General features: G+C 38.6%; 1 protein-coding gene across 1 annotated transcript in view; it reads left to right on the forward strand.

The window, feature by feature from the left end:
• KLHDC10 (kelch domain containing 10) overlaps nt 1-14,019 on the forward strand; it is a 53,675-nt gene extending 39,656 nt beyond the window's left edge. Inside the window, exons 3-10 of the mRNA XM_065884091.1 lie at nt 4,064-4,285; nt 5,891-6,045; nt 7,240-7,388; nt 8,967-9,051; nt 9,914-9,980; nt 11,024-11,071; nt 12,875-13,014; nt 13,646-14,019. Coding sequence (XP_065740163.1) covers nt 4,064-4,285; nt 5,891-6,045; nt 7,240-7,388; nt 8,967-9,051; nt 9,914-9,980; nt 11,024-11,071; nt 12,875-13,014; nt 13,646-13,855 — 1,076 coding nt within the window. The 3' untranslated portion in view covers nt 13,856-14,019. The remainder of the gene's footprint in view (nt 1-4,063; nt 4,286-5,890; nt 6,046-7,239; nt 7,389-8,966; nt 9,052-9,913; nt 9,981-11,023; nt 11,072-12,874; nt 13,015-13,645) is intronic.
• Nucleotides 14,020-16,839: the final 2,820 nt, after the last annotated feature.

Raw genomic sequence — 16,839 nt, forward strand, 5'->3', positions numbered from 1 at the left:
TATCTCTGACAGCTTCTTTCTTCCTTTGGGCTGCAAACTAAAGCCCATGTCCCTGGTTACAGTAAACTCTGGCTTACTCCCTGGGGTAAAGAGCAAGTGTGCTCATCATTGTCACATGATGAGCACACTGAAGCAAAAAGATGGCTCAGTTACCACAGGTACATACTCCCTCAGCTGCATGTTCCCTTCTGGGTATTGAGTTCACCTCTGCATACAGGTTCAGTTTTTGTTTTGTTTGCGGTACACGGGCCTCTCACTGTTGTGGCCTCTCCCATTGCGGAGCACAGGCTCCGGACACGCAGGCTCAGCGGCCGTGGCTCATGGGCTTAGCCGCTCCGCGGCATGTGGGATCTTCCCAGACTGGGGCACGAACCCGTGTCCCCTGCATCGGCCGGTGGACTCTCAACCACTGCACCACCAGGGAAGCCCACAGGTTCAGTTTTAATTTTTGACTTCTGCATTTTCTAATTGGAGTTCCTCAATCAGGTAACCTAATTCTGTGGCTGATTTTATTAGTAGCAAGTACTTTTTAGGAAAGTGGGGTTTGCACATGGAGAATTTGGGACAAGATTCAGAGAACTACTTTAAGAATCTAAAACCCAGTTAAGTTTTGGTCAAGGTTGAGGAGCCTATGCTATATTCTTTATAATGAAAATTAATGTGTAGTCTCCGTGACATTAACCTTGATAAATCCCCATGATTTATTCAAAATAAAATATGGCTTTCTAATATGTTAGTCACTCTTGGACTATAAATATGTACAAAGAAATCTTTAGTTACTGACTAAAGAGAAAGAATAGATGCCTCTTTACTCCTAGCTATGACTTCTTGACAGGATGTTTAATATTTATCATACGTTGATCAGATGCTCTTTACCCAGCAGTTTAATTTGCATAGATAATGGCATTATTTACAGAAGCCAGCAATTGAGCTAGACAGGCGCTTTTGATAGACATATTATGTGAGCCACAAAACTTTAAATTTTCTAGTAGCCACATGAAAAAAGTAAAAAATAGGTGACATTAATCTTAATTTTTATTTGACTCAAGAGATCAAAAATGTCATTTCAACCTATATTCAGTTATAAAAATCAGTAACTTTACATTTATTTTTGGATACTAAGTGTTTGAAATCCAGGGGGTATTTTACATTTAAAGCATAGCTCAGTTTGAACCAGCCTTAGTTCAGATGCTCAGGAGTCATATGTGGCTAGTGGCCACTGTGTTGGACAGCGCAGAACTAGACTGTAAGCTGCAGAGGACAGAAAGAGTAATGGTCTTACCGTTGTATCCTCAGCAACTAGTACAGTACCTGGTATGTAGAGGCGTCCAGTAATATTTTTGGCTTAATGAATGAATGAATGAGTGGGTAAATATAAAATCATCTTTCATTGACTCCTCAACCTTTAATCCATGTGAGTTACATTTGTCTCAAAAATAGTTGGCAGTAAACTTAGAATGGAATGTCTTCTCCGTTGTACAGTCGTTTAGAGAAAATCCTGGAATATACTGTATGTCTTTTCATATTTGCCCAAAAGCAGTTTCAAAAAGTATCTTTTGGCTCCAGGTAATAAAGCAAATGACATTATAGAGATTCTTAGAGTTCCTGTCTGTTGACCATAGCAACTTTGTTTTTTTTCTTAAAATTTGTCTTGCTAATTCTTAGAAACATTTGTGTTTTGAGAAGACCATTGCATAATCCAACCCCTGTCCCCAAAATTGTATCTCTCTTAAGCACAATATCAAAGTCCACTGAGAGCTCTACACTGTTTTGATCATCCCTGTTACTGTTAACTTTGACCTGAAGTTAGTATCAGTGAAACTTCTAGTGTCTGTTATATATCTCTGTTTTAGGTGTTGTGGGTGATACAGGCTAATTGGTATACATGATTTTTGCCCTTTAGAAACTTAGAATTATTTGGAGAAGAAAAATAAATATTAACTAAATGAGTAGAGAAAAATTAAATTTGTAAATTTGTTCAGTGTTTTCTGTGTGCCTTAGGTTTGGTAATAGAAAGGTGAATGCAAATAATTCCTCTTCCCTCAAATAGCTTATAGCCTCCTGGGAAGATACATATATTATTAACCAATAAACATTTTAACATAATAGCAAGTATAATAAATCTGTAAAGTACAGGAATAATAATCCATTCATACAAATGAAGAAGCTGAGACTCAGTGAGGGTCAGTGACTTGCTCAAGGAAGCAGTTAGAAAGAACCTGGATTCAAATCTAGATATTTGTAGAAGTTATTGCTCTTTCTTCCACACCACGTTTTCTGTGTTTCAAGATTTTTAGAAAGAGAAATTGAGTTCACTTGAGGTAAATCACAGCTTGTGAGTAAATTTCCTAAGTGATTATAGTTTGCCTAAAATTATATTTATTATGTATTTACATAGTTATGGTGTAATCGTCTTATTAATTGTCCATGTCTGTCTTATTATTTGAGTGGTATGGTACTGAATTGTAAGGGCTGTAGATTTTTTCTTTTTTTGGCCGCACTACGTGGCTTACAGGATCTCAGTTTCCCGACCAGGGATTGAACCCAGGCCACGGCAGTTAAAGCCCAGAGTCCTAACCACTAGGCCACCAGGGAACTTCCAGGCATTGAAGGCTAGGTAGACCAGGCCAAGAGCTAAGGGAAGGACTCGGCTTTCTAAGCAGAGAGACAGACGTAAACAGGCAGGAGTGTGAGGGATCAGGATCAGGAAAGGCTCTGAATTGCTGTTTGAAGACTTCAAACTTGAGCAGTAAGGAGCCATCAAAGATTCTCAGGACCAACAGGTTGGAATTAAGTGATTGGGTGATTCGTGGTTTGTTCGTTTGGTTTTTAGTTTTTCTAGCTCTGTGCAATTTCTTTTCAGTTCTTGTTTAAAAGCATACCGTAGGAAGTGGGATTTTGATTTAAAATATAAATATGTGAGGCCTATATTAGGCTGGTAATAAATGTTTATATAAAAAATGTTTATTAGGTGTCCAGCATTGTCATAAATATTAATATTATACTAGTATCTATTCCTAATATATGAAAGTAGATAAATCTGTAGGATAACAGATGACCATAGTAGCTTATTCCATCCAGTGTGTATTTAAGCATCTTTGGTTCTGTAGCTATATAAGGGTTTGTGTAGACTGGTGTAAAAATTGTAAGGATAATAGAAGTAATATAAATTCTAGGGTTTTTTACTCTAAAATAATCTTGAAGTAACTTTTAGTAAACTAGCTGACATAATTTAAACTTCAGAAAGCTTACAAATACAAATTGTAGAAATAGCTTTTTTTTTTCTTTTCTTTTGGCTGTGCAGCTTGTGGGATCTTTAGTTTCCTGACCAGGGATTGAACCCGGGGCCCCAGCATTGGAAGCACCGAGTCCTAACCACTGGACCACCAGGAAATTCCCTGAAATAGCTTTTCTCAGTAAAGTTCTTAATAGGATGAAAGATGCTCTTTGAGATAAATACAGGGATATTCTTTGTTAACTACCATAATGTCTGGAGTGGTATTTAAATTCCAGACATTGCTATAACTCTTTGAAAGCCAGTTTTCTTTTTAAGTGTATAATTATATATTGTGGAAAAATCACAGGTTTTATGTATGTGTATTTTTATTTATACATGACTCATTCACATTTGTGATTATATTTATGTAGTTCTCTAATATTTTCAGTTTAATTTCGTTGGCCTGTGTTTTCTTCTCCTCTAAGAAAATAGAAAATCTGTCCTTTTAGCTTTTGGATTATTAAACCCCTCCGCCTTCTTTTCTTGAAAACTCCAAGTTACCAGCCATTTTCTCAAGTTTATGATGCTATTTTGCCTCCCTTGGGAAAAATCTTTTTACAGTTATCAAAATCTGAAAATAGTCCTATGAAATAGAAATGGAGACTAGCTCCTTAAAATCCTAAGTAGTGTGTGTGAATGTATAAAATAACCTAAGTAAATAAAAAGTACATCCACATTATAAATTTTCCCTGATTTCCTTTTAAAGATAAAATGTTTGTTGCCAAATTTTGTTTGTGCTTTTAATGTGCTGGGTCATCTGTGGAAAGCTGTCCTCTTCTCTCCTAGGCCACAGACCTCCACCAGCACGAAGCGGACATCGTTGTGTGGCAGATAATACCAATCTGTATGTGTTTGGAGGTTATAACCCAGATTATGATGAATCAGGAGGGCCAGATAATGAAGACTATCCTCTCTTCAGGGAGCTTTGGAGGTATCATTTTGCTACAGGAGTATGGCACCAGATGGGCACAGATGGCTACATGCCCCGAGAGTTGGCATCTATGTCACGTGAGTGCCAGCAGTTCTGAACTTTAGACTTTATGAAATGTCTGAGAGGTCTGGCTCAGTGTCACATGTTTTCCTTGTTAATAATGTTTAATAATACTAAATCATAATAGTAATATAATTAAACCCTGTTAATGGATAGACTCTTACTGTGATAATACTGTGTCAATGCTATAGCATGGTGATTCAGAATCAATTGTGAGCTGGATAGTCCTGAGTTCGAACTTAGCTGTATGTCATTTTTTTTTTCTTTTTTTTTTTTTGTGGTACACGGGCCTCTCATCGTTGTGGCCTCTCCCGTTGCAGAGCACAGGCTCTGGACGCACAGGCTCAGCGGCCATGGCTCACGGGCCCAGTCGCTCTGCAGCACGCGGGATCTTCCCGGACCGGGGCACGAACCCGTGTCCCCTGCAACGGCAGGCGGACTCTCAACCACTGTGCCACCAGGGAAGCCCAGCTGTATGTCATTTACTTGACAGATGATTTTTAGCTTCTAGTTACTTACCTATAAAATGGAATTAATATCTCAGAGGGTTCAACATAAACTATCGTATATATGCTAGGCAAAATGTAGTAGAAGATCAACAAATGGGGTTTGCAGCTCTTGAGCAAAGTACTTCACATGTGGTATCTGTTTAATCCTTACAACATCTCTATGATGCCAACACTGGAATTATCGCCATTGTACAGATGAGGAAACTGAGGCTTTAGAGAGGCCCGAAGGGCAGTGGCTGTGAGTGCAGGCTCTGGAGCCAGACTGCCTGGGATTGAACCCTAGCTTGGCAAGGTTCTTTTTAGGAAACCTTCAACAAATTATTTAAACCTCTCACCACTTCTATTTTATCATCTATAAAAATGGAAAAGATAATAATAGTTCCTACCTCATAGGGTTGTTGGGAAGATTAATTTAGAGAGATTAAATAACTTTCCTGAGGTCACACGAGACTTTAAACCCAGCTCTCATGGGCACCAGAGCTCATGCTGTTGACTCTTACACTACATCAATTGAATAATTGGTTTAAAAAAAAAAAGTCACTGAAATAATACAGTAGCAGTATTTTCAGAATATTTGCCATCAGAGAGAGAAAAAGTATATACAAGTGTGTGTGATGACAGGAGCAGAAAGTTACTAGCAGGATATTCGTGTTCTTTTTATCTGGTGGAGGATTAAGATGACAGAAACTATAATTTAAAATGTAGAGATCATTCCCCTGGCAAAAACCGAATGATCCTTTTATCCCTTCATCCTGAGTCCCACTGGGTCTTTGCTAAGGCAGTGATGATCCTTCATTTTCTTTTGCTTTACTGTGTACTTGAACTGTGTTAAGCAGCAGTGGTGGATTGTAGTTCATATCATTCTGTATTGTTATATACAGTGTTTCATGCATTTCACAATACATGTCACATATCAAACAGTGAGCTATGTGAAATAGTGTGAATTAGATCTTTTTCTGTAAAACTTTGTAGTAGTTATATGTCAGTGGTTTGAGCTATCTTCTGAAAGTATTAAAGCAGACATTTTTGAGTTTCTCAGATTTTCTGGGTTAATGTAGGAACACATTGCAGGTAGCCAGTACAAAAATGAAATTTGTGCTTCTCCTTTCCCAGTTGTGCTGCATGGAAACAACCTGTTGGTGTTTGGAGGAACAGGCATCCCATTTGGTGAGAGCAACGGCAATGACGTCCATGTCTGTAACGTGAAGTATAAGAGATGGGCTTTACTCAGCTGTCGGGGGAAGAAACCCAGTCGTATATATGGACAGGTACCAATCTATAGCCAGTCATTGTGGATGTATTTGTTCAGATTTTCTAATTCCAGGAACAATGTCAGCATATTTATATTGCCACCAATTTTTGTTAATGGAGAATAAATTCATTGTGGTTACTATTTGATATTTCACTTCTGATGTGAAATTGTAGTTTGTAAATCTGGTTGCTTGCATTCTTCTTTCCTTTTTTCCCCCTTACTCTGTTTCTGATTAAGATCAATGATCTAGACCTGTATGGAGGTTTCTATAAATGTCAGGACCTCACCCACCCCCAATGAGAGATTTGGCTATTTATGGCCCAGGTCCTATCATCTTTAGAGTGTTATGATGCTTTGAAGAGCTTTCTAACCTAAGTAATAGGGTAGATGATCCCTATCTACTGAGTCCCACTGGGTCTTTGCTAAGGCAGTGATGTTAAGAGACTTTTATACAGATCTGAGCTAAAACACAGATTATATAGAAATTAGTTTCCAGTTAGGTTCTAGTGCTTCAAACCTTAGGTTTGAACATTTGTATCTAAAAAGGTAGGAAAACAACTCACCATACTTCAGGGACCCTTTGAGAGTAATGGGCTAAGCTTAAAACAACCAAAGCTGTGGCTTCTTTCTCAACTAGCACTGGCTGGCACTGGTACTGATACACAGCTTCTGAACTATGTGTGAGGCACATACTGGATGACCATATCCCACCACAGGAGGCATTTAAACTCTAATAAATTACCATAACAATAGCAAAACTTACACTGAGAAGAGTCTGGTGGAAAATGTCAAGTTTGGGGGACTGCCACCTCTAGACTTCTTACTTAAGGGATTCTGGTGCCTTATTTTCATATTTGCTCCTTCTCCTTAAGGGCATTTTTCTTCAGACTGCTTAGAAAGTGAAGCAGCTTTCAGTGGAAATGCTCATGTCCATGATCTATAAATTCTTTGGTTGGCTAGGACCCCTAAGGATCATCTGACGCCCTTTGCCTATCTAGATAGAACTTTCTTTCCAGTTGAGCAAAGGTAACGTTTCTAAAAATAATCTCTGTTTCTCTAAAATCTTTAGTCCTTTTTAAGGGTCTGATTTTTAGAAAGTTAAAAAATACAAGAAAATTTCATAAAACCTGATTTGGGGATATCTAATAAGGTTACATTCTTCAATCAAGTGTTAACGAGGAAGTCTCGTTCACCTTTCCTCATTATCCAGGCCATGGCTATCATCAATGGCTCCCTTTATGTCTTTGGAGGGACAACTGGCTATATTTACAGCACAGACCTGCACAAATTAGATCTCAATACCAGAGAGTGGACACAACTGAAACCAAACAACCTATCCTGTGATCTACCAGAAGAGAGGTGAGATTCTAGGATTAAAGCATATTTATTCTTTCTTGCTAAGATTTTACTCTTTTTTCAGAATATTGGCAGTATGGTTTGAAGAAGACCCTTTGGCCTGGTTAAAATAGCTAACTGGCTGTTAGATCCCAGTTCAGCATTAAAGAAGGATCTTCTGGTGAGGGAATGATATCTCCCTCTGAATTAAAGAATTTTTTTCCTGTTATTTCCTCTTGTACTTCAGTTTTCCTGCATTAGGAAAATAGTGAAACCAGTGGTAACAATTGTAACTAAATTTCATATTACAGGCAAAATAATTACATTCTAGTTACTTTTTGATTTCCCTTCTTAACTTGCATATTAGGATTCTTTGGCTCATTTGCTTACAACCGTATCCCCAGTAAGAACACAGTGCCTTGCCCGTAGTGGTACTCATTGAGTGTTGGTTGGATGGATGGAAGAAAGGAAGGGAAGGTCATTTATTTTAAGTGCTCTGTTAAACACTCAAACATCACATGATTCTCTTTAGTTGCCTTCTAGTAGCAGTCGTAGATCTTTCACTTTTTTTTTTTCCTAGTAGCAGTTGCCCCTTCTTAGAATTAAACTCACTGGAAAACTTAAAGAGGTTTTTTTGCCCTCTAGTTTAAAAGCAAAGACAGTAAATAATTTTTTATTCACTGTTTAGACTATTATGTCTTTGTTGCCTTTAAAAAAATGACACATGGGTGCCAAGGAAGACTTATTTCTATTGTAGTATCTTAGTGGGCTGATTATTGCAGAACTACCATGAGAGGACTTGGGAGCTGGCTTTGTATGGGGAGCAATTTTGATGTAATTTATTTTATCAGCACCGGGGCCTCCAGGGAAAGGAGGAAATAGATTGTTTTCAAAGCATTTTCACATGGTTGCCTTCTTTGAATCATCTTATGGACATATTATAACTTGTTTCAGCTTTTAGCTAGACTGCTTGGATAAAAGTTCTGGTAGGTGTTTCATATTATATTCACAGTTTTATGTAGCATAATTTTTCTGATATTTTTGTATCTGTTAAATAAGTGTCTTAATTTGAAAGCCCATAGTCTAAGCTTTCTAATTAAATGTAGGCAGATCACTTTTTAAAACTGTAATAATTTCCCCCCTTATACAAAGTTATCACAAAAAGATGATAGAAAATCTAGAAAATACCAGTAAGCAAAATGAAGAAAATAAAAAGCAAAATCTAAACTCAGGGATAACCAGGGTTAACATTTTGCATGTATCCTTATAGTCATTTTCTGTGCATATTTGTATATCTATAAATTCTTAGTAGGATTATAGCTTATCTGCTCTTATATAACTGATTTTTTTTTTCAGTTAATGACATGAAAAGAAGTTCTCAGTATATTAACCATCCTCTGTTCCTACATTCTTATTGGTTGCATGCTAATCCATTTTTTATATATTGTATAATTTATTTAACCAATTCACTATTATTAAACATTTGGGTTATTTCCAATAATTTATTATTATAAATAATGATGCAATAAAAAGTCTTGCAGCCAAATCTTAGGTAGATCATTTTTCCCATAATTATAAATGTATTTTATTGTATATTTTCAGATACAGACATGAAATTGCACATGATGGGCAGAGGATTTACATCTTGGGAGGTGGTACTTCTTGGACAGCTTATTCCTTAAACAAGGTATATTAAAAAAGAGAGAGAGAGGAAGAAGGCTAGAGAGAGGCATGTGTTATACTAAGCATAATAAGTAACAATTCTGTTACTGTAGATATTGTAATTTTTAAGCAGTTTCTTCATCAACACCTATTTTGTGTTAGATGCTCTTTATAAGGTTGAACTCTGTGCCCCTGATATGCTTTCCAGTTGACAGTTGCATAATCACACACTGAAAATACTTTATTAGAATTATCTCTTTATGCTAGATGAGAAAAGACATTAAAAGAAAGATAATAGTTGGTTAAATGGAGCAACTAATTAGATTTGGAACCAGGATTCTCAGAATGTCACATCCCTCTCATTGTCAGTGCTGTGTATCTAAAAAGAACAGGCATGTTTAGGACTGCACATCACTACCTTTAGAAAGCTGCGTTCTGAAGGGCTTTTATTCATCTGTCTCTGTGGCATTTCTAAATCCATATGTCCCAGGGGAAATCTGTAGGCCTCAGAGCTCCTGATTGGGAACCTTAATGGTCTTTTTCAAGTTTTGTCAAAACTGCAGTTCCGTGTTTTCTTACCAACACTTGCTTTCTTCTGTTATAAAAATGATACATGTTCATTGTAGAAAATGTGCAAGTTGCAGAATTCCAACTTTTTTCTTCATTCTTTTCTATGATTTAAAAATAATAAAATTATGTATGTGCTTAATTTTCAATTGCTTCATTTAATGTTTTGCCTTATATTAGAATTAGGAAAGATCAGAGAATAGCAAAGGAAAAGAAGGCTTTTCAACCAAGAGTATGTTTGTACAGGCTGTTACGAAAAATCCAGTTTTCAGGCTAGCTAAAATTTTTTGTGTATCCTCTTTTTTTCTTTTCTCTCCAAGATTCATGCATATAACCTTGAAACGAATGCATGGGAGGAAATTGCAACAAAACCCCATGAAAAAATAGGTAAATTTAAAATATTGATTCATTTATCTTTAATAAATATATTTTATAGTTTTACTTGTTCTGAAAGAGAAAAAGTAATTTTATTGCATTATATGAGAAGAAAAATATCTGTTAAATTGGTATTAGAAATTACTTGTGGGACTTCTCTGGCGATCCAGTGGTTAAGACTCCAAGCTTCCACTGCAGGGCACACAGGTTCGATCCCTGATCTGGGAACTAGGACCCCGCATGCTGTGCGGCGTGGCCAAGAAAAAAAGAAAAGAAATTACTTGTATTCCTTAGCTCAATTATTATTCTTCCTCAGCAACTGAGCAGAGACTTTTATTTTTTTTATTTCATTTTTTAAAAATTTATTTATTTTTGGCTGCATTGGGTCTTCATTGCTGGGCACAGGCTTTCTCTAGTTGCAGCGAGCGGGGGCTACTCTTCGTTGCGGTGTGCGGGCTTCTCATTGCAGTGGCTTCTCTTGTTGCGGAGCACAGGCTCTAGGCACGTGGGCTCAGTAGTTGTGGCTCACGGGTTCTAGAGCGCAGGCTCAGTAGTTGTGGCGCACAGGCTTAGTTGCTTCTCGGCATGTGGGATCTTCCCGGACCAGGGCTTGAACCCGTGTCCCCTGCATTGGCAGGCGGATTCTTAACCACTGTACCGCCAGTGAAGCCCATGAGCACAGACTTTCAATGGGGATTGGTGAATTCTGTGGAAGAGGGGAAATCTGGGAAGGATAAAAGTAGGCCCTTAAATCAAGATCTACCTGTCTCTTTGTGGGTAAAAGGGCTTGGGAAAGCCACTAGTAACCCCTGCCCACTGACCTCACTTTGTTTTCCTGACACCTTAACATTATATCATTATGATGAAACTTATGATGGCTTTATTCTAGTGTGAAATAAGGCAGGATTGGAAGGACTAGTCAATGTTTGCTTTAATGCAAAACAAAGGGATTGTTTTAAGCAAGTTATTCATAGTATGTCTTTTGCTGTGTCGGATCACCATTACTCCCAGTCTTTCTGTGAATAATGGAATTTCTGTATTTATGTGTTTGGCAGGTTTTCCTGCAGCCCGAAGGTGTCACAGTTGTGTTCAGATAAAAAATGGTAAGGATTTTAAATAACAGGCTGGTTCCATTTTTGTAATTGTACATACTGAGATTATTTTATTTCTTAATGATAACTCTTTAAAAGAGGCATAACTTTGGGGAGAGTCTATTTCTTTTAGTTTAGACTTAAAGGGAAATCCATAAAGTTCTGCATCTCTCAGCAATTTTCATAAAGTAAACGAATGTATTGTTTGGGTTCCCTCAGTTATCACAGAACTCAAAAATAAGTGATAAATAAGCTTTTACTCTACCACCTAATCGTTCAGCACCCCGCCTCAACAGATGTCTCTGGTTTTGGTGGGTAACACTAATAATCCTGACATACAGTAGAAACCTTGGTAGACATTGTATTAAAATTGTAATCGCTCCTTCAGAGTGTTACTTCATAAAGTTTATTCTCTTCTCTATCTGATACCAGATAGAACTCTTAGCTCATTCTTTGGCCATATTACAACACAAGCATTGTATGGCTTCAGAAAGCAGCTGCAGCTACTTTATCTGAGTGTGATAAATGACTCCTCTTTGGACAACCATCCTGTCTTTTAATTTACAGCTTATTTTATAGTTGGATATACCACCTTAAATTTTTGGAGGGGAGGAAGGTGTGTGTAAATGAGTTTGATAGCCTGTATCCTTTCAGCAGCTTAGTTCAGATTTTACTAGGATTATGCTGCCATCTCTAGTACAGAGGCGCTTTTTATTATGCTTCTCCTCTTTGGACAAGATTTATAGATAGTGGCGTTGTTCAGCTTTGCCTCTCTAAGAACGGATCCATACTTTTTTAAAATCCTAGCCAGAAAAGTTTCCAGTGTATTTTATAGTTTAATTGTATTGACTTAAACTTGATCTAGATTTGAGTTAACACATGTATTCATTTGGTTCTTTGAGTCCAGGCACCATACAAATGGAATTCAGCTATAGTTGTGGGCATTTAGCTTGAAGGTTCACATAGCCTTTGTTACTTGTTGTCTACTTAGTTATAACTAACTGACTTTATAAAAACAAAAAGAACAACAAGAACAATAATAAAAAAAAACCCTTTGATTTTGGGAAGGTTTTGTTCCTGACATAAATAACTGGTACAGGTCAAATGGGACTTCAAACTGTCCTCTTTGGGCTGAAGAAAGCTTGGAAAAACCTCTTTTGTGCCCCCAAACTGAACACTGCAGGTTAATTGTCTAAGTAGAGAATGTTTGTCTCTATGGGCAGAAAAATGTCTGTCCTTTTCAGGATGTTATTTAAAAGAAGAGTTTGCAGCCTGGTGGCCTGCAGATGTGTTCTTTTTGGCTCATGTGTGTATTACAGTTTTTGAATTAGTAGCCAATACTTAAAAATCAAAATGTTTCACTTTTCAAAAAATCTGGATTTCCAGCGTCTTTTAAAAAATTGGAAGATCTGGCAGTTGCTGACCCTAAGTCCTGCATGGCATCGATGAGCTGGAGCTGCATCGCCATCTTCCTCGTTAGAGCATGTGCACTCCTGTTTGTTCCCTGGACCTATTTGTTTATTTTCCCTGAACCTTCTTGCTCATTCACTTCCTATGCCTGGCACCTGTAGTTGAGAACCTAGACATGAAGCTTCCTCAGAGGCTTGCATTCTTAGCCCTAGCAAAGATCCCAACATAGTGTCCGAACTTTAGTGAGGGACAGGACAGCAGCATGAGCGGCCCACCAGCTGGAGTCCTGTATGGTATGGGGACTGAACTGGTCCCGTGTCATCTAGCCGTGAGAGCTACTACAGGACATGCTGTCACCGTGGCCCTTTTCCTTTGTGTGATTTTGGCTTTCTCTTTTCCTGATAGATGTGTTTATTTGCGGGGGCTATAATGGAGAAGTGATCCTGGGAGATATCTGGAAGCTGAATCTGCAGACTTTTCAATGGGTAAAGCTCCCAGCTACCATGCCAGAGCCAGTTTATTTTCACTGTGCAGCTGTTACACCAGTAAGCTTTCATTTTCGTATCTTTTTTATGTAGTTGCAGATGATAAGGAGATATTTTTAGACATATAGCAAGAAAAGAAGATTCTGATATTAGCAAAGCTTGGATTAAGAATGTGTTTTTAAAACCTTTCTTCCAAAGCTAGCTCTTCCTCTGAGAAAAGGGGAGAAAAACCATCATAATACAAGCTTAAAAGAGCAACATAAATGTAAAAACAATGCTATATGTGGCATTCAGGCCCTGACAGTGACATCAAAGGTGTTTCCTGGGAGGGCAGAACAGTTTTACCCCCAAGATGCCATGTTATTGAAGATTCTACTAGTTTCTTGAATGCAAAGACCTTTATTTTCACCTTGTACCCTAGTACTGGACACAGGGGATGCCTAATATAGTCTTAGTTTACCGTTGTTGGAGTTGTTGTTGAAGTAAAACCAGCCTCTTGCTTTTCCCTTAGTAACTCGTTCAGTATCTAAGCCTTTCTTGATCTCTGCACCGTGTTGGGATCAGTGAGAAACTTTTCTGTTTCCTGTTGTCTAATTCAGCCTACTATGAACTTTTTGGCTGAATCTTCAGCGTAAGTACCTGTTTCTCTCCCATGTGAATTTATCCTCTTTTGACTGCCATTTGTTCATAGGCTGGTTGCATGTACATTCATGGAGGAGTGGTGAACATCCACGAAAATAAACGGACTGGGTCGTTGTTTAAGATCTGGCTGGTGGTTCCTAGCCTGCTGGAACTGGCGTGGGAGAAGCTGCTTGCGGCCTTCCCCAACCTAGCAAACCTCTCCCGGACACAGCTTCTGCACCTTGGACTCACACAGGGACTCATCGAGCGCTTGAAATGAGGATTTCTGGACTGTTCATTGATACTGGAAATGTTAATTTAAAGAGACTCCTTTATTTATGGGCAGTGTAGAATGTGCTACAGAGAGGATTGGTTACCCTGATCAAGGCCTTATTCAGAAAATACATCAGATGCCTTTCTGTAAATTGTTTTAAGTTTATGGAATCTCACTTTCCCTCGTGCTTTTTTCTTTGCTTCTCTCCCTTCTGCCCCAGTACACACACACATACTCACATACTCCCTCTTCCTTGATGGAGTTGAGGGAAAGTCTGAAAGTACCTTAATAATGTTATGAATTAAGATAAGATAAAGAAAATTTTAAAGGAACTCTAAGGATATGACCCTGTCAGGCAGTGCTCTATAAATTAAAGCAACATCATCAATAAAAACAAAAATAAAATTAAAAAAATTAAATCCAGCAACAACAACAAGAAGTTTTGGGGATAGAACAAGAAGGCTAACCTTGAGACTCTTGCAGATTATAGGGAAAGCTAGATGTTTAACTTCCTGTTTTCAAAGGTACATCTAACTGAGTAGCTGGATCTAATGGCAGCGGTGGTTGATGTCTTGCTGCCTAGGTACCCAAACCGATCCTCTGACTTTGGAGGAAGGTTAAGCAGCTCAGCAGCTCTTGATTAGTGATTTCTTTTCTCATCCTTATGGTGCCAGCAGTGGTTAGAGTGGACTTGTCTAAAGACTTTATTGTGTGTTGTAGTTGTGCTGTTTGTTGTTGCTCTTAGAAATTATGGCACCAAGAACATTTCAAATCAAGAAATTTATGGTGGTCACAGTTCTTCGTTCTGGGCAGTTTTGAAATTCTCCTATGCTTATTAATGGTTTCAAGTATCTTTTTGACTTCACTGTGGGGAATTGCAGACCCTAAGTATGTGGCATAAATGCTGTGGGACATAAATGTAAGTTCGTGAGAGGCCTGAATAGAGCAGGGAAGGGAGGGCTTCTGCTCTGGGCTGTGAACTTTGACTGTCATATCAGCCATTTCCTTTCAGAACTGTTTCTTTTTTTTCTTTCTTTATTGGAGTATAATTGCTTTACAATGGTGTCTTAGTTTCTGCTTTATAACAAAGTGAATCAGTTATACATATACATATGTGCCCATATCTCTTCCAGAACTGTTTCTTTTCTCACTCTGGGCCGTGCACCTGCTGTATTCTCAGGCAATGGGTTTTATCTCTAGAAAGCCAGTTGGCCCTTGATTTTTCTCTTAGCTTTTTGCCTCATTTTCTGTCTGCTGTAATGTGCATGGTGCTGTGAGTAATTGCCTAGTAACTGGATAAAAGGTCTTGGGGGAAAGCCACAGGTCATTCTTCCTGAAGAACTAAGTATCATTTTTAAAACTAGCATGAGGAAGGAATGAAACTGAGGATCATTCACTTTTTGGTGTGAAATTTTAGTTCTGGTTTGTTTTGTGTTGTATTTTAATTCTAAAAAAGAAATGACCTAAGTTTTTACTTGCTTTGCCATCAGGCTGCTAGAGTGGTCACTGAGACATGAGCAGTTGGAAGTCCTTCGGTGTATGAAAGGTGCTAAAGGTGTGCAAGAGGGCACAGTGCTGATCATTCCGTCGGTTACGTCATAACAGGAGACTCAGATGGGAGACTAGGGACATGTTTTTGCTTTAAGTGCCTCTTTTTCGCTTAGCTTTTAAAATTATTCTTCTCCCTTTGTCCCAGAAGGGAATCTCTTAGGCTCATGTGTGGATTGAAAATCACCTTTGAGTTACGGCTAAAAAGTTACCATCTAGTGTTCAGTTCTGGGGAAGAGAAGAATGTGGCCTCTAGACTTGGACTCCTAACCTCCAGGCCTTATTATAACCGCCCATCCACGTGGGGCCGAGTTCATAGAGCCTGTGTTCTGCAAGGTCTTGTAACAACCTTTCATCTGTGAGTTTGGGTCCTTTTGGGGAATGAGGGGGTAGGGGGGAAGCAGGGAAAGGAGCAACTCCTCCAGAGGCCCCATCCCCCTCTTGCCAGGACCAGCCTGGCCTTTAACTTCTTGCCACCCACTGCTAGGCTTGTTCCAATGAGGAGCTCTCTCCAGAGCAGGTCAGTCTGAGCAGCTCCATTAGTTCAAAACAAAGCTCTGCTGCATGACTCCAGTCTAGTCTCGGGATGTTTGGGCGGAAACGATCCATAACTAAACAAGTCACACTACCCAGGGTGGCAAAAGGATCTTTGTCCTGGATTTTTTTTTTTAACATCTTTATTGGAGTATAATTGCTTTACAATGGTGTGTTAGTTTCTGCTGTATAACAAAGTGAATCAGTTATACATATACATATGTTCCCATATCTTTCCCCTCTTGCGTCTCCCTATCCCACGCCTCTAGGTGATCACAAAGCACTGAGCTGATCTCCCTGTGCTCTGCGGCTGCTTCCCACTAGCTATCTACCTTACGTTTGGTAGTGTATATATGTCCATGCCACTCTCTCACTTTGTCACAGCTCACCCTTCCCCCTCCCCATATCCTCAAGTTCATTGTCTAGTAGGTCTGTGTCTTTATTCCCGTCTTACCCCTAGGTTCTCCATGACTTTTTTTTTTCTTAGATTCCATATATATGTGTTAGCATATGGTATTTGTTTTTCTCTTTTTGACTTCACTCTGTATGACAGACTCTAGGTCCATCCACCTCACTACAAATAACTCAATTTCGTTTCTTTTTATGGCTGAGTAATATTCCATTGTATATATGTGCCACATCTTCTTTATCCATTCGTCTGTTGATGGACACTTAGGTTGCTTCCATGTCCCAGCAATCCCACCACTGGGCATATACCCTGAGAAAACCATAATGCAAAAAGAGTCATGTACCAAAATGCTCATTGCAGCTCTATTTACAATGTCCTGGATTTATAGGGACCAAAGACTGAATGTTCAGCCTCTGTGCTTATCCTTCCATAGTCCTTGGGATATAAGCAGGTCTCTAATTCTGTGACACCAGAGAGCTGAAAGAGAGACTGGTTCAAT

The sequence above is a fragment of the Phocoena phocoena genome, chromosome 9 (assembly GCF_963924675.1).
Source record: "Phocoena phocoena chromosome 9, mPhoPho1.1, whole genome shotgun sequence".
Lineage (NCBI taxonomy): Eukaryota > Metazoa > Chordata > Mammalia > Artiodactyla > Phocoenidae > Phocoena > Phocoena phocoena.